General features: G+C 44.7%; 1 protein-coding gene across 4 annotated transcripts in view; it reads left to right on the forward strand.

Annotated features, from left to right (window-relative positions):
- The window catches only part of spryd3 (SPRY domain containing 3), a 371,797-nt gene that overhangs the window by 157,296 nt on the left and 189,348 nt on the right, over positions 1-25,153 (forward strand). For all 4 annotated transcript variants that reach the window (XM_072567352.1, XM_072567351.1, XM_072567354.1 and 1 more), the window contains exon 7: positions 6,035-6,184. In XM_072567352.1, coding sequence (XP_072423453.1) covers positions 6,035-6,184 — 150 coding nt within the window. The remainder of the gene's footprint in view (positions 1-6,034; positions 6,185-25,153) is intronic.

Raw genomic sequence — 25,153 nt, forward strand, 5'->3', positions numbered from 1 at the left:
TCCTCCTGGAGTGGAGAATTGCCTGTCATATATATTGTTTTTGAACTTGCCTTTGTCAAGGATGTGTTTATGGGATGTCACTATATTGGAACAATTAACTGGTAGTTAATAAATCTATTATTTTGTGAAACTTTTCAGTAGAATTAAGTCAATTCTTTTATTTTTATTTTGTCTGTATTTTAACTGTATTGTCCAGGCCGACCAAACTATCCATCCACGCTAACCCCGTTTCCCTGCACTTGGCCCAAACCTTTCCTATCCATGGAATTGTCCAAATGCCTTTTTTAAACGTTGTTAATTAGATTAGATTAGATTACTTACAGTATGGAAACAGGCCCTTCGGCCCAACAAGTCCACACCGCCCCGCCGAAGCGTAACCCACCCATACCCTACATCTACATCTACCCCTTACCTAACACTATGGGCAATTTAGCATAGCCAATTCACCTGGCCTGCACATCTTTGGACTGTGGGAGGAAACCGGAGCACCCGGAGAAACCCACGCAGACACGGGGAGAACGTGCAAACTCCACACAGTCAGTCGCCTGAGGCGGGAACTGAACCCGGGTCTCAGGCGCTGTGAGGCAGCAGTGCTAACCACTGTGCCACCGTGCCGCCCACAATGTACTCTTCTCAACCACTTCTATTGGCAGCTCATTCTGTATGCGGACCACCCTTTGCGTAAAAGAAAAGTTGCCTCTCGGGTTCCCTTTTATTCTTTCCCCTCTAACCTTAAACTGATGCCCTCTATTACAGAATCATACAATCCCTACAGTGTGGAAATAGGCCATTAGGCCCACCAAGTCCACACCGACCCTCAGAGAATCCCACCTCCACCCATTTCGTACCTCTCTACATTTACCCATGAGTAATCCACCTAACCTACACATCCCTGCACATTGTGGGCAATTTAGCATGGCCAATTCACCTGACCTGCACATCTTCGGACTGTGGGAGGAAACCGGAGCACCCGGAGGAAACCCACACACAGACAGGGAGAATGTGCAAACTCCACACAGACAGTCACCTGAGGCGGGAATTGAACCCAGGTCCCTGGTGCTGTGAGGCAGCAGTGCTAACCACTGAGCCACCCATGCCACCCCGCCTCTTGTCCTTGATTCACCAATTCTGGGAAAACGACTGAATGCATTCAACCTTTACATGCCTCCCATGATCTTATACACTTCGATAACATCCTGCCTAAGCTTTCTACACTCTAAAGGAAAAAGTCCTAGTTTGTCCAACTTCTCCCAATAACTTAGTTCCTTGAGTCCTGGCAACATCCTTGTAAATTTCTTTGGCATTCTTTCCAGTTTAATAACATCCTTCCGATAGCAAGGTGACCAAAACTGAACATAATACTCCAGGTTTGGCCTTGCCAACCTCCTGTACAACTGCAACATAACTTCCCAATTTCTATACTCAGTGCCCTGACTGATGAAGGCCAGTGTGCTAAAAGCCTCCTTCACTGCCCTGTCTACCTGGGACTCCACTTTCAGAGAACCATACACCTGAACACCAACTCTCTCTGTCCCACTGCACTCCTTCAGGCCCTATCATTCACCATGAAACCCCTACCTTGATTTGACTTTCCAAAATGCATGTCCTCATACTTATCAATATTAAAGTCCATTTGCCATTTCTCGGCTCACTTTCCCAACTAATCAAGGTCCTGCTGCAATTTCTGACAACCTTCCTCACTGTCCACGATACTAATCATGCCTTGTACATTTTCATCCAAATCATTGATATAGATAACAAACAACAATGGACCCAACACCGAACCCTGAGGCACTCCACCAGTCACAGGCCTCCAGTGTAAAAATGAAGTGTGTTTTGCTTCATATCAAATAATTTGACCAATCAAATTGCATTGGATTGCAACATCTTTACACTTATCTTTAAAATAAGAAAACATTAGGGTCTAGATTATCTTCTGAATATATTTTGAGGGGGTTTGGTCTGGTGCATAACAGGAGGAGTAATGATTCATCAGTGGAGGGATGATGGTACGTGATAACCAGCAGGAGGTTTCCTTGCCCGTGGCCAGGGTCAATGTTCAGGACTCCCAGGGACGTTTCCTCCTGATTGCATATCACATTGCCACCACCTCTGTTGAGTCTGTCCTGCCAGTGGGACAGGACATATCCAGGGATGGTGGTGGTGGTGTCTGGAAGGTGTGATTCTGTGTGTGTGACTTTGTCAGGCATTTAATTGACTAGGCTGTGAGACAGCTCTCCAGTTTCACACTCGCCCCAAATGTTCGTAAGGATGACTTGCAAGGAGGACAGGACTGTTTCTGCTGTTGTGTTTCCCAGTGCCTGAGCCAATGCCAAGTGGTCCATCTGGTTTCATTTCTTAGTTGAGACTTCACAGTGATTGATACAACTGAATAACTTACTGGGCTATTTCAGAGGGCAGTTGATCGTCAACCATATTGTTGTGGGTCTGGAATCACATGGAGGCCAGACCAGGTGAGGATGGCAGATTTCCTTTTCTGAAGGACATGAGTGAACCATAGGTTTTTCCAACAATTCACAGTGATTTCATGGTCATCAGTCGAATCTTAATTCCAGATTTTTCAAGACTGAATGTGAATTCCACCATCTGCCCAGGTCCCAGAACATTGGCTCGATTTCAGGACTAATAGTCCTGCAATAATACATCTAGGCCATTGCCTCCCTATTAAATGATGAGGAACCTCAGTTACGTGGACAGATTGGGGAAGCTGGAAATGTTGTCCTTCGAGAAAATAAGGTTGAGAGGAAATTTGATCCAAGTGCTATAAGGCGTCTGGACAGAATAGATCCAAAGGAACTATTTCCATGTGTAGAATGATCAAGAACCGGGGAACATAGTCTGAGGGTGATTGGAAAAAAAAAGCAAAGATAACATAAGAATAAACAGTTTCATACAGCAACTGGTGAGAATCTGGAAAGCATTGTCTGAACGTTTGGTCGAGGCTGATTCAATTGAGGAATTCAAAAAGGAGTTTGATAACTACCGTCAGGGCTACAGAGAACAGGCAAAAGTGTACTTGTAAAAATCCTATTGCAAAACGTCAGCTCTTCATCAGGAATGAGGCTTGTGGGCCAAGGGGGCTGAGAGATAAATGGGAAACGGGGTGTGGGGGATGGAGGGGAGGGGGAGGGAGCTGAACGTGGGTGTGAAGGTGATAGGTCAGAGAGGAGGGTGGAGTGACTAGATGGGAAGAAAGATGGTCAGGTAGAACAGATCACGAGGGTGGTGCCGAGTTGGAAGGCTGGGTCTGGGATCAGGTGGGGGGAGGGGAAATGAGGAAACTGGGTGAAATGCACATTGACCCTGCGTGGTTGAAGTGTCCCAAGACGGAAGATGAGGCGTTCTTCCTCCAGGTGTCGGGTGGTTAGTGTTTGATGATGGAGGAGGCCCAGGACCTGCAGGTCCTTGGGGGAGTGAGAGACTGAGTTAAAGTGTTCAGCTACAGGGCGGTGGGGTTGTTCCATGTGTGTGTCCTGGAGATGTTCTCTGAAACATTCCGCAAGTAGGTATCCTTTCTCCCCAGTGGAGAGGAGACCGCATTGGGAGCAACAGATACGTTAAATGGCCCAAGTGAAAGTACAGGTAAATCTCTGACGGACATGGAAGGAGCCTTTGGGACTTTGCTTGGAGGTGAGGGGCATTTTGCAATTCTTGCGATGGCAGGGGAAGATACTGGCGGGGGGTGGGGGGTGCGGGGGTGCGGGAAGGTGGTTGGGGAGGGCAGGTGTGGGCCTGACAAAGGAGTCCTGGAGGGATTGGTCTTTACGGAACACAGATAAGGGTGGGGACGGAAATATATCCCAGGTGGTGGGGTCTGTTTGTAGGTGGTAGAAATGGCGGAGGATGATGCAATGTATCCGGAGTTTGGTGGGGTGGAAGGTGAGGACCCAAGGGGGTTTTGTCCTTGTTGCGGTTGGAGGGGTGCGGTTCGAGGGCGGAGGTTCGGGAAGTAGAGGAGATGTAGTTAAAGATGCCCTCCAGCACGTGGGAGGGAAAATTATGGTCTTTGTAGAAGGAGGCCATCTTGTATGTTCTGAGATAGAATTGGTCCTTCTGAGAGCAGATGTGGCAGAGGTGGTGGAATTTGGAATAAGGGATAGCATTTTTACAGGAGACAGGGTGGGAGGAGGTGTAATCCAGGTAGCTGTGGGAGCTGGTGGCTTTGTAGTTGATATCCGTGCTGAGTCGGTCACTGTTAATGGAGATGGGGAGGTCCAGGAAGGGGAGAGAGGTGTCCGCGATGGTCCAGGTGAATTTGAAGTCAGGGTGGAAGGTAACGGTGAAGTTGATGAACTGTTCAACCTCCCTGTGGAAACACAAGATTACGCCAATATAGTCCTTGATGTAGCAGAGGAAAAGGTGGGGAATGCTGCTGGTATAACTGTGGACCTTTATGGAATGCAGATTGGGGTGTGGAGGGAAATGTATCCCTGGTGGTCAGATCTGTTTGTAGGTGGTCGAAATGTCTGAGAATGATGCAATGTAGATTGGGGTGGGGAGGGAAATACCGCACTGTCATCCGCATCATTCCCCACCTTTCCTCTGTTACATCGATGACTATATTGCTGCACCTCATGCTCCCACGAGGAGATTCAACAGTTCATCAACTTCACTAACACGTTCCACCCCAACCTTAAGTTCCTGGACCATCGTGCACACCTCCCTGTCTTTCCTGGACTTCTCCATCTTCATTAACGTTGACGGACTCAACACTGGCATCCACTACAAACCCACCGACTCCCACAGCTACTGGACTAAACTTGCTCGCAACCTGCCTCCTGTAAAAACGCTATCCCTTATTCCCAATTCTTCTGTTGCATCTGCTCCCAAGAGGACCAATTCCACCATAGAACACACCAGATGGTCGCCTTCTTCAAAGACTGCAATTTCCCCTCCCATGTGGTCGATGATGCATCTCATCCACTTCCCACACATCTGCAACCGCAACAAGGACAAAACCCCCTGGTCCTCACCTTCCACTCCATTACCACCCGATGCCTGGAGGAAGAACGTCTCATTTTCTGTCTTGGGACCCTCCAACCACATGGGATCAACGTAGTTTTCGCCAGTATCCTCATTTCCCCTACCCCCATCTTATCCGAGATCCAACCTTCCAACTCAGCATTGTTCTCTTGATCTGTCCTACCTGTCAATCTTCCATCTCACCTCTCCGCCCCACCCTTCTCTCCAACCTATCACCTTCTCCCCCACCTTCATTTACCTTTTGTATTCTTCCCCCCCCCCCTTATCTCTCAGCCTCACAAGCCTCACTCCTGATGAAGAGCTTATGCTCGAAACGTCGATTCTCCTGCCCTTCAGATGCTGCCTGACTGGCTGTGCTTTTCCAGCAGCACTCTCTCGACTCTGATCTCCAGCATCTGCAATCCTCACTTGCTCCTAATCCACTGAACCTGCACATCCCTGGACACTCTGGGCAATTTAGCATGGCCAATCCACCTAACTTGCACATTTTTGAACTGTGGGAGGAATCCAGAGCACCCATAGGAAATCCATACAGACACTGAAAAGCGCAAACTCCACACAGATATTGACCTGAGGATGGAATCGAACCCGGGTTCCTGGCACTGTGAGGCCGCAGTGCTAACCACTGAGCTAACTGTTAACCTCATGAAATCTCCTCCAGAAGATTCCTGTGGATCTCATCTCAGGGCAGTGATAGGGGCAATACAGTTCGGCTGGGTTCCTACTCACCTAACACTGCAAGAACCAGCCACTGGAAAGTGTGAATGCAAAGCAAGGGCAAGATCATGTTGATTATAATCTAGACTCACCTGTGAAAAATGGCTACTTCACTTAAAAAGAGGAGAACCTGTGGAACTGTAATCCAGAAGAGAAAGGGTTCTTGAAAGGGACATTATGAAAGCTTCCTATTTGAGGCTCTGCATTTTATCAAAGTTGCAAATAAATGGAACCGGAACAATTGTGTTTAAATTTGCTGATTTTTGTATCCTCAGTCAATTTTCCACTTTCTTCTTTCTTGGTTTGTCTCCAGCTATTAGAATATAGCGGCAAAGGGAAGAGTATCATGGACGTTGGACTCGCACAAGCAAGATATCCCCTCAGCACCAGAAGCCATTACTTTGAAGTAGAGATCGTTGACCCAGGTGAAAAATGCTACATTGCCTTGGGACTGGCAAGAAAGGTTTGTGGCACAAAATGTATTTTTCTTCTACTTTGTCAAGTATTTATGCTAATTGAGGTTAGAAGATGTCAGTGTTCGTCAACGGAAGAGCTGGTGTCAACACCGAGTATGGCCAGATTCCATCCTTTATTCTGCCCCATGAATGTGCTTTAACTGAAACCTCAAAAAAGTAGCACAAGAACATTGGGGTAAATATTTTCCACTTTGTACACCAGCTGTATTCATTGATTTTCTGAGTACTGTTGCAAATTTAGCACAAAAGCATATTCTAAACTAATCTGAGACATATGACTGATTTCCAATTTGACAATTCTGCTTGATAAAAGCGAAAGGTAATGAAAGTCTTGTGACACTAGATTTTTGATGTTTTACTCCCAGCCACTTCAAAGATCTGAGAGTCTCTTAGTAGTTTTACTGAAAGAGAAACCTAGCTCTGCAGTGAGGACTAGTGCTGTACTCGATAAGATAACAAGCCTGCAGTTAGCGCAGGTTAGTCAGCTTAAAATGCTGAATTCACCTGTTGCTGTTCCAATTAGTTCATTTTTAACAGCACATAATGTTTAATCTGCGAAAAGTTCTTTGTGCTCAGCATATCACCTAGTTCTTGTGTTCTTGTATTGCTAAAGAGGGTTGGACTTGTATGCCTACTGTTTGCCTCAGGCTTTGCCATGAGGGAAGTGATGGTCAAATCCTCCTGTATGTCTGAATCACCTTCCAATTCATGACCCAACTTCTTTCTTCAGGCATAAAGACATCCTGTTGCAGGTATACAGTTGTAAGATAGTTAATGCTGGGCTTAGAGATTTTTGGTCTCTTACGAAGTCAAAGGATATGGAGAGGAAGCAGGAAAGTGGAGTTGAAGCTGAAGGTCAGCCATGAACATACTGCATGACTTTCCATTGAAAGTGCCATATTGTTGGCTATTTTCTTCATTTGAGGAGAAAGTGAGGACTGCAGATGCTGGAGATCAGAGCTGAAAATGTGTTGCTGGAAAAGTGCAGCAGGTCAGGCAGCACCCAAGGAGCAGGAGAATCGACGTTTCGGGCATAAGCCCTTCTTCAGGAATGAGGAAGGTGTGCCAAGCAGACTAAGATAAAAGGTAGAGAGGAGGGACTTGGGGGAGGGGCGTTGGAAATGCGATAGGTGGAAGGAGGTCAGGTGAGGGTGATAGGCCGGGGTAGGGGCGGAGAGGTCAGGAAGAAGATTGCAGATTAGGAAGGCAGTGCTGAGTTCAAGGGATTTGACTGAGACAAGGTGGGGGGAGGGGAAATGAGGAAACTGGAAAAGTCTGAGTTCATGCCTTGTGGTTGGAGGGTTCCTAGGTGGAAGATGAGGAATTCTTCCTCCAACCATCGTGTTGCTATGGTCTGGCGATGGAGGAGTCCAAGGACCTGCACGTCCTTGGTGGAGTGGGAGGGGGAGTTGAAGTGTTGAGCCACGGGGTGTTTGGGTTGGTTGGTCTGGGTGTCCCAGAGGTGTTCCCTGAAACGTTCTGCAAGTAGGCGGTCTGTCTCCCCAATATAGAGGAGGCCACATCGGGTGCAGCGGATGCAATAAATGATGTGTGTGGACGTGCAGGTGAATTTGTGAAGGATATGGAAGGATCCCTTGGGGCCTTGGAGGGAAGTGAGGAGGGCGGTGTGGGCGCAAGTTTTGCATTTCTTGCGGTTGCAGGGGAAGGTGCTGGGAGTGGAGGTTGGGTTGGTGGGGGGTGTTGACGAGGGAATCACGGAGGGAGTGGTCTTTTCAGAACGCTGATAGGGGAGGGGAGGGAGATATATCCCTGGTGGTGGGGTCCGTTTGGAAATGGCGGAAATGACGACGGATGATACGATGTATCTGGAGGTTGGTGGGGTGGTAGGTGAGGACCAGTGGGGTTCTGTCCTGGTGGCGATTGGAGGGGCGGGGTTCAAGGGCGGAGGAGCGGGAAGTGGAGGAGATGCGGTGGAGAGCATTGTCGATCACGTCTGAGGGGAAATTGCGGTCTTTGAAGAAGGAGGCCATCTGGGTTGTACGGTATTGGAACTGGTCCTCCTGGGAGCAGATGCGGCGGAGACGAAGGAATTGGGAATATGGGATGGTGTTTTTACAGGGGGCAGGGTGGGAGGAGGTATAGTCTAGGTAGCTGTGGGAGTCGGTCAGTTTATAGTAAATGTCCGTGTTGAGTCGGTCGCCCGAGTTTTGTGGTTTGGTTTCTACAGGAACAGAGATGCACTTCATGTGGGCACCATGGGTATAGGAAAGACCACATATCCTGGAAATTGAGTGAAGGAGGAGGAACCAGGACCTCAAAGATGCTGATCATCCCTTTCTTACTTCTCAGGTCCACCCATTGGACGCACTCAATGTCATGAAAAAGGCATTTAAGTTAAAAAAAAAAATATATAGTACTAAGACACACACAAAAAGATAATAAACTAAGTCACCAAAGACTTGGTCAGAGAGGTAGTTTTACAGAGTGTCTTAATGAAGGAAAGCGAGGTGAAGAAATGTCAGGAGAAAATCATGAAGCCTGGAAGCTGAAAGTATGACCACCAATTAGAACCAGGAAAATAACAGCAGGAGTGGGCCATTTGGCCCTTTGCATCTGTTTTACTATTTAATATGATCATGGCTGATCTTCCAACTCGATTTCCTGGTCTTGATTTTTCCCCATAACTTTGATCCTGTTAGTCCTACGAATTTTTTCTCACTCCTTCTCGAAAATATTCAATGTTTTGGCCTCAACCACTCTGTGATCGTGAATTCCACACGCTCACCACTCTCTGGGTCAAGAAATTTCTCCTCATCTCAGCCCTAAACAGCCTACCCTCTGGTTCTGGGCTCCCATTCATGGGAACAATCTTCCTGTGTTTATACTGTCGAGCCCTTGTTTGAATTTTATAGATTTCTGTGAGATTACCAGTCATTCTTCTAATTCCAGTGAATATAGTCCTAACTAACTCAATCTTGCTTAATACTGTGTGTGTGTGAAAGAGAATAACAGATGCAGACCTCAGTCACTGTCTAAGAATATGGGATAGGCCATATGTCTGGCTTGCCGTCCCAGGAATCAGTCTAGTAAATCTTTGTTGCATTCCCTCAATATCTAGAACATCCTCCCTCAGATAAGGAGACCAAAACTGAGCACAGCATTCCAAGCGTGGTCTCACCAAGGCCCTAAGCAATTGCAGCAGGACATCCCTGCTCCTGTACTTGAATCCTCTGACTACAAAGGACAACAACATTTGCCACCTTTGTGACCTGCTGCATCCAAGTCTCAAGGAACAATCTCCTTTCCCAATCTATCGCCATTCAGGTAATAATCTGCCTTCCTGTTTTCCCATTTAGAATTGGGAATACACAAGAGGACAGAATTACAGGAGCACAAATACCTGACTATTGTGCAGCTGGAAGAAACTATGGAGAAGCTGGGGAGTAAGGCCATAGAGGGATTTGAAAACCAGGATGAAAACTTTGAAATCAAAACGCTGTTTGATCTAGAACGTTTGTGTTATTTTTGTGAGACAATGGATCAGAAGATCCAGACCACTAAAGTATGGTTTACAGAGCTGGGGTGAGGAACTAAGTTTGTGTTTGTGGGGCATTGTGGCTCTGTGGAAGGTAGAAGGTATTTCACAGGATGAAGTCCAGCTCATCAGAAAGGGGGCTAATGAAATAAATATTGTGAATAAAAGTAACGGGAAAATTCAAGAGTGTAGAAACTGATGAGATAAATGTGGGTGAACACTTCTCTGCAAAAGGAACTTGCATGCAGGAGGAATAAAGTAGAGGTAGAAAATCGAATTGATCTGTTTTCAGCAGGACACAGTTGTTCCCTTGGGCAGAATCCTCAAGGGGAAAAGGTGTAGCTTGGAAAAAACAAAGGGCCTGTATTGCAAGATTCCTGAGTGTGGGAAGTAAACACGAGGCGTTAGAAGTAGTGATGTCACAAGAAGATATAGATTGAACAATACGAACAGAAACTTGGCTCCAAACTGAGCAGGAATGAAAAATAAACACGTGTGTAAATTTTTGTTTTAGGAGAGACAGAGTAGTTAAGAAAAATGGAGGAGGAGTAACAGCGTTAGTGAAGGTGGGAAAATGTGCTTTGTGTAGAGTACCAGTGTACACAAGTAGTTTGAGCAGAAATTGAGATTAAAGTTAAAAAGAGTCTGTTACATTAGTGGGACTTTTCTCCAGACCTTCCAATTATGGAAGGGCAATGGAAGAGGAACTCAGTAAACAGAGTAAGGAAGTAACAAAGGTATTGTTTGCAGAGATTTGAAATTGCCCTCTTATTAATTGACACAGGGAGGAAGTATGGAAGATAGAGGATTGAATTCCTGCAACGTGTGCAGAGTTTCTTCTACAAACAGTATGTCCGGATGCCAGTAAGGGGAGAGACAGAATTCCAACAGCTGCAACAAAAACAGCTTGTATTTGTGCAATAATGTTTAATGTAATAAATTGCCCCTCAGGAGGATTGTAAAAAAAGACATCGCACTAAAGCACATAAGAAGTATTAGGTCAGATGACCAGAAACTTGGTCAAAGAGGTAGATTTGTGAGGACTATTTTAGAGGAGGGGAGCAAGGTCGAGAGGCAGAGAGCTTGAGGAAGGGATATTCCAGAGCTTAGGATCCAGGCAGGTGAAAAAGTGACCACGAGTGGTGGAGCGATTAAAACTTGAGATGTTCATGAGGCAAAACCTAAAAGAGTACAGGTATCTGAAAGAGTTCTGGAACTGGAGGAAATTACAAAGAAGGGGAAGGGCAAAGCTAGAGTGATTTAAAAATAAGAACGAGTATCTGAAAATAAAGAATTAATTGAGTCATGAGACTCCAAAACTGCTGTCAGTTGAGACAGTAACAGCAGAATTTGGAATGGCCTCAGGTTTATGGAAGATGGATGGTGGCAGACTGGCCTGCAGTACGTTTGAATAGTCCCATTTGGAAATAACTAAGGCATTAAAATGAGTTTTTGGCATCAGATTAGCTGAAACAGGCAAAATTTGGGTAATGTTATAGATGTGAAAATAGGCAATCCTGATGGGATATAGATGAAAACTCTGAGTCAAATATGATGCAGAGAGCTACTAGGGACAGGGATCACTAGGGTACTGGTGTGAGTATGGCTGAACCCTTGGGGAATAGTGAACATAATATTTTAAAGATCAATCAAGAAAGAGAAAGTGAGTATAAAAATCGAAGGGAGACTCTGGAGATGGAAGTAATGAGGTGACATAGAAGTATAAATTGAAACACTGAAGATCATAGACTGCAGTATAAATAGATATGACAAAAATTGAGTATAGCTGCAACATGACCTTGCAACTCCTATATTCAATGCTCTGACAAATAAAGGAGAGCATACCAAACATTTTCTTCACTATCCTATCTACCTAAGACTCTACTTTCAAGGAACTATGAACCTGCACTCCAAGGTTTCTTTATTCAGCAACACTCCCGAGGATATTACCCTTAAGTAAATATGTCCTGCCCTGATTTGCCTTTCCAAAATGCAGTATCCACATTTATTTAAATTAAACTTCATCTGACACCCATTGGCGCATCTGGTTACTTTAAGATAATATTATTTACTGTCCATACGCCACAAAGTTTTGTGTCATCTGCAAATTTACTAACCATACCTCCTATGGTCGCATTCAAATCATTTATGTAAATGACAAAAAGCAGTGGATCCAGCACCGATCCTTGCGGCATACTGCTGATCACAATCCGAAAACCAACCCTTCACCACCATCCTGTCTCCTACCTTCAAGCCCATTTTGTATCCAAATGGCTAGTTCTCCCTGTACTCTGAGATCTAACCTTGCTAACCAGTCTACAATGGGGAACCTTGTCGAAAGCCTTACTGAAGTCCATATAGATAACATCTACCGGTCTGCCTTCATCAATCCTCTTTGTTACTTCTCCAAAACACTCAGCCAAGTTAGTGAGACACAATTTCCCAAGCCTTTCCAAATACATGTGAATCCTGTCCCTCAGAATCCACACCAACAGAAGTCCAAAGATGTGCAAGTTCAGTGCACTGGCCATGCTTAATTGCCTATAGTGTTCAGGCATATGTAGGCATGGGAAATGTAGGGTTACAGGGAAAGGGCAGGGAGATGGGTCTGCGTGGGATTCTGTTTGGAGGGTGAATTTGGACTGAATAGCCTGTTTTCACGCTATGGATTCTATGGAACTTATCCACAACTGATGTCAGACTCACCGGTCTATAATTCCCTGGCTTTTCCTTCCCTGCTTTCTTAAATAATTGAGGAGAAAGTGAGGACTGCAGATGCTTGAGATTTCGAGGAGAAAGTGATTCCTGAAGAAGGGCTTATGCCCGAAACGTCGATTCTCCTGTTCCTTGGATGCTGCCTGACCTGCTGCGCTTTTCCAGCAACACATTTTCAGTTCTTAAATAATTGCACCACATTAGTCACTCTCTCTAGTCCTTGAGCACCTGACCCATAGCTTCCGATGATCCAGCTATCTCAGCAAGGGCCCCAGCAATCATTTCCCTACTCTCCCACAAAGTTCTGGGATGTACCTGATCAGATGTGTTTTAAGATGTCCAGCACCATCATCTCAGTACACTTTTCAAAATGATCACTATTTATTTCTGCAAGTGCTCTAGCTTCTGTATCTTTCTCTACAAAAATACTCATTTATTATCTCACCAACCTTCTTCATTTCCACACATAAGACTGTCTTGTTGATCTCGAAGGGCCCCATTCTCCCTGTAGTTACCCTTTTTCCCTTAATGTATTTGTAGAATCTCTTTGAATTCCCCTTAACCCTATCTGCCAAAGCCATCTCATGTCCCCTTTTTGCCCTCCTGATTTCCCTCTTGACTATACTCCTACTGCCCATTTCTCCTTGAGGAAGTCACTCGATCCCAGCTGTCTATAACCTGCCACATGCCTCCTTTTTCTTGACCAGAGTCTCAATTTCTCTAGTCGTCCAGAATTCCCAACACCTCCCAGCCTTTTCCTTCACACTAGTGGGAACGTACTGCCTCTGGACTCTTATCTCATTTTTGAAGGCCTTCCATTTTCCAGCCATACCTTGACCTGCAAATAGCATCTCCCAATCAACTTTTGAAAATTCTTACCTAATACCATCAAAATTGGCTTACCTCCAGTTTAGAACTTGAACTTTTTGATCAGGGCTGTCCTTTTCCATAACTACTTTTAAGGCTAAAAGTCACACAACACCAGGTTTATTTGGAAACACTGCCATTTGGAGCACTGCTCCTTCATCAGGTAGTTGTGGAGGTTAAGATCATGCTTTAAAACTAATAGAATTGTGATCACTGGCCCCAGAGTGCTCCACCACTGACACCTCAGTCACTTGCCCTGTCTTATTTCCCAAGAGAAGGTCAGGTTTTGCTCCTTCTCTAGTAGGTGTATTCACATATTGAAGAAGAACATTTTCTTGTACACACTTAACAAATTTCTCTTCATCTAAGCTCTTAACACTCTGGCAGTCCCAGTCTATGTTTGGAAAGTTAAAATCTCCTACCATTACAACCCTATCATTCTTCGAGAGATGTGAGATCTCCTTAAAAATTTGTTTCTAAATTTCCCATTGACTATTGGAGGGCCTATAATACAACCCCAATAAGGTGATCATCCCTTTCTTACTTCTCAGGTCCACCCATTGGACGCACTCACAGGAATATCTTCCTTAAGTACAGCCATAATATTATCCTAACCAAAAGTGCCACTCTCGCTCCTCTCTTGTCCCACCTTTCTATCTTTCCTATTGCATCTATACCCTGGAACATTAAGCTGTCTGTCCTGCATTTCCTGGAGCCAAATGCTGGTCCTGAACTCTGATCAAGAGGCCTTTAAAAGACTCCTTTATCTCAGATTTACCCTCAGACAGCCACCCCCATTCTCATTTCTGCACTTCCTGCTTAATACTGTTGCAATTAGCCTTTAACCAGTTTAGTTTTCTTACCCAGGGACCAGTCTTATCCTTATCCGAAACTATTTTAAAACCTATAGCATTATGATCACTGTTCCCAAAATACTCCCCTACTGAATCACATGACTAGATTCATTCCCCAATACAAAATCAAGTACGGCCTATGTACTAATCCACGATTGAAACTCTTCTATCTTATCTGTTGTGGTTCTCTTCGCCGAGCTGGGAATTTGTCTTGCAAACGTTTCGTCCCCAGTCTAGGTGACATTCTCAGTGCTTGGGAGCCTCCTGTGAAGCGCTTCTGTGAAGGGAACAGAACCACAACAACGAGCACCCGAGTTACAAATCTTCTCCCAAACTCTATCTTATCTGTTATACTCCTTGCACTGAAAGAAAGACCCTTCAGACTGGCAGTCCCAATGTGTTTATTAACCTGGCCCTGCCTGTTCAACTTAGCTGACTTAATCTCTACCTTCTCCTCAATCACAATAGACAATAGGTGCAGGAGTAGGCCATTCTGCCCTTTGAGCCTGCACCACCATTCAATATGATCATGGCTGATCTTCCTTAATCAGTATCCTGTTCCTGCCTTATCTCCATAACCCTTGATTCCACAATCCTTGAGTGCTCTATCCAACTCTTTCTTAAATGAATCCAGAGACTGGGCCTCCACTGCCCTCTGGGGCAGAGCATTCCACACAGCCACCACTCTCTGGGTGAAGAAGTTTCTCCTCATCTCTGTCCTAAATGGTCTACCCCGTATTTTTAATCTGTATCCTCTGGTTCGGCACTCACCCATCAGCCGGAACATGATTCCTGCCTCCAGAGTGTCTAATCCTTTAATAATCTTATGTCTCAATCACATCCCCTCTCAGTCTTCTAAACTCAAGGGTATACAAGCCCAGTTGCTCCAGTCTTTCAGTGTAAGGTAGTCCCGCCATTCCAGGAATTGGCCTCGTGAACCTACGCTGCACTCTCTCAATAGCCAGAATGTCATTCCTCAAATTTGGAGACCAGAACTGCACCCAGTACTCCAGGTGTGGTCTCACCACGGCCCTGTACAGCTGTAGAAGAACCTCTTTGCTTCTATACTCAATCCCTCTTGTTATGAAGGCCAGCATGCTATTAGCCTTCTTCACTACCTGCTGTACCTGCATGCTTACCTTCATTGACTGGTGGACAAGAACACCCAGATCTCTCTGTACTGCCCCTTTACCTATATCGATTCCATTGAGGTAGTAATCTTCCTTCCTGTTCTTGCCACCAAAGTGGATAACCATACATTTATCCACATTAAACTGCATCTGCCATGCATCTGACCACTCACCTAACTTGTCCAGGTCACCCTGTAATCTCCTAACATCCTCATCACATTTCACCCTGCCACCCAGCTTAGTATCATCAGCAAATTTACTAATGTTATTGCTAATACCATTTTCTATATCATTAACATATATTGTAAAAAGCTGTGGTCCCAGCACTGATCCCTGCGGTACCCCACTGGTCACTGCCTGCCATTCTGAAATGGAGCCGTTTATCACTACTCTTTGTTTCCTATCAGCCAACCAACTTTCAATCCAAGTTAGTACTTTGCCCCCAATACCATGCGCCCTAGTTTTACTCACTAACCTCCTATGTGGGACTTTATCAAACGCTTTCTGAAAGTCCAGGTACACTCCATCTACTGGATCTCCCTTGTCCATCTTCAGAGTTAAATCCTCAAAAAATTCCAGAAGATTAGTCAAGCATGATTTTCCCTTTATAAATCCATGCTAACTCTGACCTAACCTGTTACTACTATCCAGATGTGTCATAATTTCATCCTTTATAATAGACTCCAGCATCTTTCCCACCACTGAGGTCAGACTAACTGGTCTATAATTCCCTGTTTTCTCTCTCCCACCTTTCTTAAAAAGTGGTACAACATTAGCCACCCTCTAATCCACAGGAACTGATCCCAAATCTATCGAACTCTGGAAAATAATCACCGACGCATCCATGATTTCTAGAGCCACCTCCTTCAGTACCCTGGGATGTAGACCATCAGGCCCCGGGGACATATCAACCTTCAGACCTAACAGTCTCTCCAACACCAATTCCTGGCAAACATAAATTCCCTTCAGTTCAAGTCCTTCAGCCACTGTTACCTCAGGGAGATTGCTTGTGTACACTGCTTGGTTCCAACCACCTCCCCCCCCCCACACACACAAAAAAAAATCCATGTGCTGTAAATAGACACAGAATGCCACTAGGGAGGGAATTCCAGGATTTTGACCCAACGATGTTGAAGGGACAATGGTATGTTTCAAAGTCAGGTGAGTGGCTTGAAACTTGTGGAGGTGTTTGCATGTATCCATTCTCCTTGTCCTTCGAGATGGAAATGGTCCTGGGTTTGGAAAGTGATAAGTATCTTTGTTGAATTTCTGCAGTGTGTTTTGTAGATAGTGCACACTGCTGCTAACCATTGGTGGTGGAGGGAGTGGATGTTTGTGCATGTGGTGCCAATCAAGCAGGCTGTTATATTTCCCCTTTTGCATTGACCAATGACATTTAATACCCATAGACCTCAACCCAGGCTGCAGTCAAGAGAGTAGGTCTCTAGCCTGTCCAAGGGAAACTGTATGTATTACAAAATCTCTAAAGGAAAAGAAAACACGTAACAACTATCCGTAGGAATTTGGCATATTGACCATTGGGATGTCGGTTGACAGCTGTTGAGAATCATTTCAGTTGAGATTGTTATCACAGAAAGGAAGCATTCAGCCCATCAATCTGGGCGGATTGAATCCTGGTCCCACAGAGGTGAAAGAACAGTCAAATGAGTAACCACCCTGTCTGTTAAAGTCACTAATGTTCCATTTGAAATTCTACATTTGAAACTGTTAACAGGACCTCATGCCAAATCAAATTCTGCTTTTTCGATATTAGCTGTATTATTATGAGTTGAGATCTGATTGAATAGTGAAACAAGCTTGAGGAACTGACCGGCCTCCTGTTCCTGTGGTGCGATCAATGGAAAAGAAAATTAGCTAAAATATGTTTCTCAGCACAGCACAAAGACGCCAGTGGAAAAATGTATATCGTGTGTTCTTATCTTCTTACCACTTTCTGCTTAAATATTTTGTCCTATTTAGTTTTGCAATATCAAATTATGAGCAGTGGAAAATATTGCAGTACTTCAATTATGCCAGTTTCCGCACTGACTTTTCCCCTGTTCATCTTCTTTTCCTGAAAATGTTGGCTCCTGCTGGGGCACAGTAGCAAGGGGTACTGGCTCCTGCTGGTAATGGTTGTACAAAATGTCTTTATTTTGTTTTGTTATTACATGTGCCAGTCTTAAAAAAAAACAGCAAAAGCTGATCGATAGTTTGAAGTAAATGACAGAGCCGCAAAAGGTTGACAGCTGGTAAGTATGTTTGAATTTAGATTGATCAATTGTGAAGAAAATGAGTTAAATTGGGCCTTGTACTCATTGTAATCCAAGTTGCAGACATAGCCAACATTGACAGGATGAGGAGTGTTCAAATGCAGAAGGCGGCCATTTGGCCCACTGTACCTGTACCGGCTTGGAACATGAGGAACTTCCCAACTTAGGTTACAGTGCACATTTAAATAAGACTATTGAGCTGGTAAATGTCCGTGAATTGAAGTACAGGAGATTACGATGCACTTCTCCAATTATCTGCTTCTGTTCTTCCCTCCAAAATGAGGCTGCCACTGTTTGCCCCAACCTCCAGCCTGGTGGACACCTTCTGATCATTACATTTCTCCACTGGGTTTCCTGGGATGATGCCATGCCTGCCTTTTCCATTTTGAGTTCAGTTATTCCATTTGACTGAGCAGTTGAGATTTTAGAGTTAAATCCTGTTCAGTGGCTGGGTGGGGTTGATCCTTACTTTGCAAGATGGCTGATTGCAGTGAGCACCTGGTGACCGGCAGGACCAGTAGAAGCTGTAGACTGTGGGCTGTGGGCATGTATCGTGTAATTTAAGTTGTTGTGCTAGTTGGATATCTGGCAGCTCTTGACTTTGGTTGTAAGGAAGGTTACTGGTGTCTTTGCCCCACTGGGTGTGATGTGGTGCCATTTGTGGAATACAGAACAAAGAAAATTCCAGCACATGAACAGGCCCTTCGGCGCTCCAAGCCTGTGCCAATCCAGATCCTCTATCTAAAGCTGTTGCCTATTTTCCAAGAGTATGTATCCCTTTGCTCCCTGCCCACTCATGTATCTGTTTACATACATCTTAAAGGACACTATTGTGCCCACCTCTCTCACCTCCACTGGCAATGCATTCCAGGCACCCACCACCCTCTGCATAAAGAACTTTCCATTCAGAAATCTCGCCTAAACTTTTCCCGTCTCACTTTGAACTTGTGACCCCTAGTAATTGAGGAATGGGCAGAGTACATGTGTAGTTGGGAAATTGGCTGCTTTTGAACTTTTTGTGTGTTGAGAATGAAGTTTTTTTTCAGAGCAGCACTTCAATTCCTGTCTTTTTTTTTAATGGGTGAGGGGGTCAGGTGGCAACATTTCTGACATCATTTTGTTCTGGTCTGGTGCCAGGGCAGACCTTAATCATACAAAGCAAAGCATTCCAGGTTCTAAAAGTATGAAATAAAAACAGAAAATGCTGGAACTACTCAGCTGGTCTTTACAAGATCCAAGGGGAAAGAAACAGGATTAACTTTACAGGATGATCTTTCACCCAAAGTTCAAGACAGCTTTAAAAGATTTTAAGCAAGGGAAATATGGGAGAATGGGAAAATAACAGAAGGTAAGGTCTGCAATACAGCAGAAGATGTAGTAGTAGTCTGCCTAAGGGTAGGTCCTGCACTCATCAGGACCTTTCACTTTCCAGTTGTACACAGAAGTCTTGTGCTTTCATTTTTAATGAGCAGTATGATGCGGAAAATTAATGTAGTGTGATTTCCTGTTACCTACCTTAATCCTTCCCAAAGGATTCTCCTCCTATAAACTGCCAGTGTCCCTCAAAGTTCTAGCTCATCTGCTATTACAATTGAAACTTCACCAGTTCCACCATTGGCATGGTTTGTAAGACTCAACATGGGAACCTTACCTGGACAAAAGGTGGGAGACATTGAACGACCATCAAATTGGTGGGGGACAGGCAAATGAAGTGGGAATGGGATGAGTGAAGAAGGTCCAGAAGAAGTGAGTGTCAAATTCATAACCAACACAAAAACAAGGAAAAAAAAACTGAAATAGACAATAGGTGCAGGAGTAGGCCATTCTGCCCTTTTGAGCCTGCACCACCATTGACTATGAACATGGCTGATCATCCTTAATCAGTATCCTGTTCCTTGTCCCTATAACCCTCGATTCCACTATCCTTAAGAGCTTTATCCAACTCTTTCTTGAAAGTATCCAGAGACTGAGCCTCCACTGCCCTCTGGGGCAGCGCATTCCATACACCCACCACTCTCTGGGTGAAGAAGTTTCTCCTCATCTCTGTCCTAAATGGTCTACCCCGTATTTTTAAGCTGTGTCCTCTGGTTCGGCACTCACCCATCAGCGGGAACATGCTTCCTGCCTCCAGAGTGTCCAATCCTTTAATAATCTTATATGTCTCAATCAGATCCCCTCTCAGTCTTCTAAACTCAAGGGTATACAAGCCCAGTCGCTCCAGTCTTTCAGCGTAAGATAGTCCCGCCATTCTGGAAATTGACCTCGTGAACCTATGCTGCAGTCCCTCAATAGCCAGAATGTCTTTCCTCAAATTTGGAGACCAGAACTGCACCCAGTACTCCAGGTGTGGTCTCACCACGGCCCTGTACAGCTGCAGAAGAACCTCTTTGCTCCTATACTCAATCCCTCTTGTTATGAAGGCCAGCATGCTATTAGCCTTCTTCACTATCTGCTGTACCTGCATGCTTGCTTTCATTGACTGATGTACAAGAACACCTAGATCTCATTGTACTGCCCCTTTATTTAACTTGACTCCATTTAGGTAGTAATCTGCCTTCCTGTTCTTGCCACCAAAGTGGATAGCCACATATTTATCCACATTAAACTGCATCTGCCATGCATCCGTCTGTTCACCTAACCTGTCCAGGTCACCCTGTATTCTCCTAACATCCTCCTCACATTTCACCCTACCACCCAGCTTTGTGTCATCAGCAAATCTGCTAATATTACTTTTAATACCTTCATCTATATCATTAATGTACATTGTAAAAAGCTGCGGTCCCAGCACTGATCCCTGCGGTACCCCACTGGTCACCGCCTGCCATTTCAAAAGGGAGCCGTTTATCACCACTCTGTTTCCTGCCAGCCAACTAATTTTCAATCCATGTCAGTATTTTGCCCCTAATACCATGTGTCCTAATTTTGCTCACTAAAATGTGCAAAGAAAAGGTAAGAAAATGGGGGCAGAGATTACAATGTGAAAATTGTTGACCTCCCTTATGAGCTCAGAAGGCTGCAAAGTCCCTAATCAAGGCTTTCGTCAAGAGGTGGGCGCAAGTGAGGACTGCAAATGCTGGAGATCAGGGTCGAAGAGTGCTGGAAAAGCACAGCAGGTCAGGCCATGTCCGAGAAGCAGGAGAATCAATGTTTCGATCCACAAAGTAGTGTCAAGTCTCCCCAATGTTTCACCCTTGTTTCCCCAGCCCCCAACATCTTATCTTCACCATGGACATCCAGTCCCTGTACACATCGATCTGCCATGACGAAGGCCTCCAAGCCCTCCATTTCTTCCCCTCACGCCGACCCAACCAGTACTCTTCCACCGACACTCATTCGATTGGCGTAACTGGTCCTCACCCTCAACAACTTCTCCTTCCAATCCTCCCACTTCCTCCAGACCAAAGAGGTAGCCATGGGCACCCACCTGGGCCCCAGCTATACTTGCCTCTTCGTCTGGTATGTGGAACAGTCCATCTTCCACAGCTACACCAGCACCATTCCATACCTTTTCCTCCGCTACATTGCTGACTGCATTGGCACCATCTTATGCTCCCACGAGGAGGTTGAACCGTTCATCAACTTTAATAATACCTTCCACGCTGACCTCACGTTCACCTGGACCATCTCACACCTCCATCCCCTTCCTGGACCTCTCCATCTCCATTTTGGGTGACCAACTCAACATAGACATCCACTACAAACTCACAGACTCCCACAGCTACCTGGACTACACATCCTCCCACCCTGCCTCACGTAAAAACGCTATCCCTTATTCCCAATTCCTCCGCCTCCACCATATTTCCTCCCAGGAGGACCGATTCCACCACAGAACACACCAGATAGCCTCCTTCAAAGACCACAATTTTCCCTCCCAGGTGATTGACGATGCCCTCCAGTACATCTCTTCCACTTCCCGCACCTTTGCCCTTGAGCACCACCCATCTATTTGCAACAGGGACAGACCCCCCGCCCTGGTCCTCACCTTTCTCCCCACCAACCTCCGGATACATTGCATTAACCTCTGCCATTTCCGCCACCTGCAAATAGACCCCACCACCAGGGATATATTTCCTTCCCTACCCCCATCTGGATTTCAGAGAGACCATTCCCTCTACGACTCCCTTGTCAGGTCCACGTCCCCCTACTAACCCATCCTCCCCTTCCAGCACCTTCCCCTGCCCACACCTCCGCCCAAGCCCCCAAAGAATCCTACCACATCCAACAGAAATTTACCTGTACTTCTACCCACATCATCTCCTGTATCCGTTGCACCCGACGTGGTCTCCTCTGCATTGAGGAGACAGGACAACAACTTGCAGATTGTTTCAGAGAACATCTCTGGGACACCTGCACCAACCAACCCCACCGCCCTGTAGCTGAACGCTTTAACTCCCCTCCCACTCCACCAAGGACCCGCAGTTCCTTGACCCCCTACATCGCCAAACCGTAACCACCTGACATTGAGAGGAAGAACACCTCATCTTCCATGTTGGGACACTTCAACCATACAGGACCAATGTGGATTTCACCACTTTCCTCATATACCCTCCCCCAGCTTATCCCAGGTCCAACCTTCCAACTCGGCACCACCCTCTTGATCTGTCCTGCCTGTCCATCTTCCTTCCCATCTATCTGACAACCCTCCTCTCCGATTTATCACCTTCTCCCCCACCTTCATCTATCTATTGCATTCTCAGCTACATTCCCCCCCAGCCCCATTGCCCCCCCCTCCCATTTATCTCTCCGTTCCCTTGGGCCACAAGCCTCATTGCTGATGAAGGGATTATGTCCGAAACGTTGACTCTCTTGCTCCTTGGATGCTTCCTGACCGACTGTGCTTTTCCAGCACCACATTGTTCGACTTTAGTGAAGAGGTGCAGTCTGGAAAAAGTTGAGACACCAGTGTGCTTTGAGTTACCACTCCAAATTTGGGACAATTATTTGATTTCCTGATAGCCACTCCCACAAGATGCCATGTCCAAACTTCCTGGACATTGACTTAAAGCAGAGATTGGTGTTAGGGCCTAAAGCTCTTGCCATAAGGAGCTCCCTGAATCTTTCACTGGAATTGCTTTGCTAACCTTTTAAAACTCAAGCTTGCTGTTGTTTAACCAATTGTGATGCATCCCATCCCCTTTCCTGTGAATTTCATCTTTGCTTAATATCTGGAAACTGGTTCTTCATCAAGGTTTCTCTAGCCTCGTAAAACAAATGATTCCGAAAGTCTATTTCACCATATCATTTCATCATATAATTATCACAATCCCAAAAAAGCTGTGTTGGAAAGCATTAAGAGCAAAATAGCTTCAATTTCTTTGGCATTGTATGTCTTCTTAGAGTGTCTCACATAAATTACTTTTGAAATGTATCCAGTATTGTAATGTAGAATAATCAGCAGCCATTTAACAGCAACATTGCCAAATAATCTGTTTCATTGGAGAATGCTGTAGAAACTCATCAGGTCTGGTAGCATATGTGGAGTCAGAAACAGAGTTGAATGTTTTGAGTTCAGTATACCTCCTCTTCAGATATCATCAATCTCATCAAAATCTGTTGTCAAATTCTGGAGGGATCAGTAGAACAGATTTGCACTGTTTCTGTTTGTGTAGGACCAGAAAAGATCTGATTGTAAGTGAAGGAATATCTGAGCTATACCTAACTTGGGAGGTGGGTGGGGCAGGGCAACTTCATATTTCAGCTGATGTTTCTGTGCACTTTACTCCATTTTGAAATACTGGAATAACTGTTACTCTACACAGTGTTTGGGTGTGAAGTATAAAGCAAACTTGATTCCTGACAGAAATTAAGCTAAATCGAAGGCACAAAGATCAAAATGTAGTCAATGTGTTGAATGTGTATGTAACTGAGTTTCAGTGGATGGTTTGCTGGGTGATCCAGTCTGAGTTTCAGATTTAAGAGTTCAAACTGGGGAACTGCCTTCCAGTAGCAGTTTAACAAATCTTCAAAATTCTTGCTGAGTACTTACTATCTTGAAGCTAAGGGACAAGAGAGATTGGATTGGAAATCGAATTGATGCACTCTTGCAAAATAGAAAGGAAGTGTTTTTTGCATTTGAAGAATCCATTGGTATGCAACATTCCTGCAGCATCTCTCTCTTCTGGTAAAGTCTTGTTTTTGAGAGAAACATGACGCTAAGTGGCCTTCTTTCTTTGGACAAATGTAGGATCTGAGGGTAAAAGTAGTTAGCAAGTTTTGAGAAAATTTGTAGCTCAGGTTGAAGTTCTGGATGTAGGTTTGCTCGCTGAGCTGGAAGGTTTCGTCACCATACTAGGTAACATCAGTGAGCCTCTGGTGTTAGTGACCTACTTTCTATTTATGTGCTTCGGTTTCCTTGGGTTTGTGATGTTATTTCCTATGGTGATGTCATTTCCTGTTCTTTTTCTCAGGGGTAGTAAATGGGGTCCAAGTCGATGTGTTTGTTGATAGAGTTCTGGCTGGACTGCCATGCTTCTAGGAATTCTTGTGTGTCTCTCTGTTTGGCTCGTCCTAGGATGGATGTGTTGTCCCAGTCGAAGTGGTGTCTTTCCTTATCTGTATGCAAGGATACTAGTGAGAGTGGGTCATGTCTTTTTGTGGCTAGTTGACGTTCATGTATCCTGGTGGCTAGTTTTCTGCCTGTTTGTCCAATGTAGTGTTTGTTACAGTCCTTGCAAAGTATTTTGTAAATGACATTAGCTTTGCTTGTTGTTTATATGAGGTCTTTAACGGTGACAAAATGTCTGAAAACTAGCCTTCTAGCTCAGCGAGCAAACTTACACCCACAAAAATTAGTGGCAGAACACAGTTTATTAAGTGAAATTGGAAAAACACCGAATGTACATTTGCAAAGCAAGAATCCACATTTTATCGTGTGGTTTGAAAGCATACTGAGGGGGAATGTCCTGTAGTTGGGGTCTCTGAGTTTTAACATCTCATTCATCAAATAACATAGTGCCCTGGCATTGATTTGTTTCTCAGAAGGTTGTCTTTCCGTTTTGCTATAAGTTTCCAAATAACCTAGAAATCAGTGCAGATGTCACTATTGTTGATACTTTGCCCACAAAACTCTAAACTGACTCTTCTTTTCCATCACACAAGCCAAATGACTAATATTATTAGCAGTGAGAGTTTATGTGGTAAGGGGACAAGTTGTTAGATGAGTGGAGAAACCAAAGAGTTTGCTGTTATATGAAATACGTTGAATTAGCTGAATCGCAATGTCAGGAAAATTCTGTGTCATAACATTGTTAAATATTTGACATTAAAAATGTTCAGCAGTAAGGAAACACTATTGACTTTAGGGTTTTGATTTTTTTTGTCATGTCCCTTTTGTTCCTTCAGAGATCACAGGCCAGTCTATTCGAGCATTCCTTTCATGTCGCAGTATCTTATTTTAAATCTTAATTTGTTTATGAAATCACTGTCACAAAAGGTTTTGATAGGGTCTTCAATACTGGTCGGGTTGGTGAGACATGAAAAAAAAAGTCCAGTTTCTGAAACGTAATCTGTGTCAACAGTTAGAGCAAGGGGTGGTGCCTTCCAGGGCAGTAGGTGGCTTCTCGGAAAATCAGAAGCACTGCCTTGGTTTTTCCATCCATTGACATTAATAATCAGAAAATAG

This window comes from Chiloscyllium punctatum, chromosome X (genome assembly GCF_047496795.1).
Source record: "Chiloscyllium punctatum isolate Juve2018m chromosome X, sChiPun1.3, whole genome shotgun sequence".
NCBI lineage: Eukaryota > Metazoa > Chordata > Chondrichthyes > Orectolobiformes > Hemiscylliidae > Chiloscyllium > Chiloscyllium punctatum.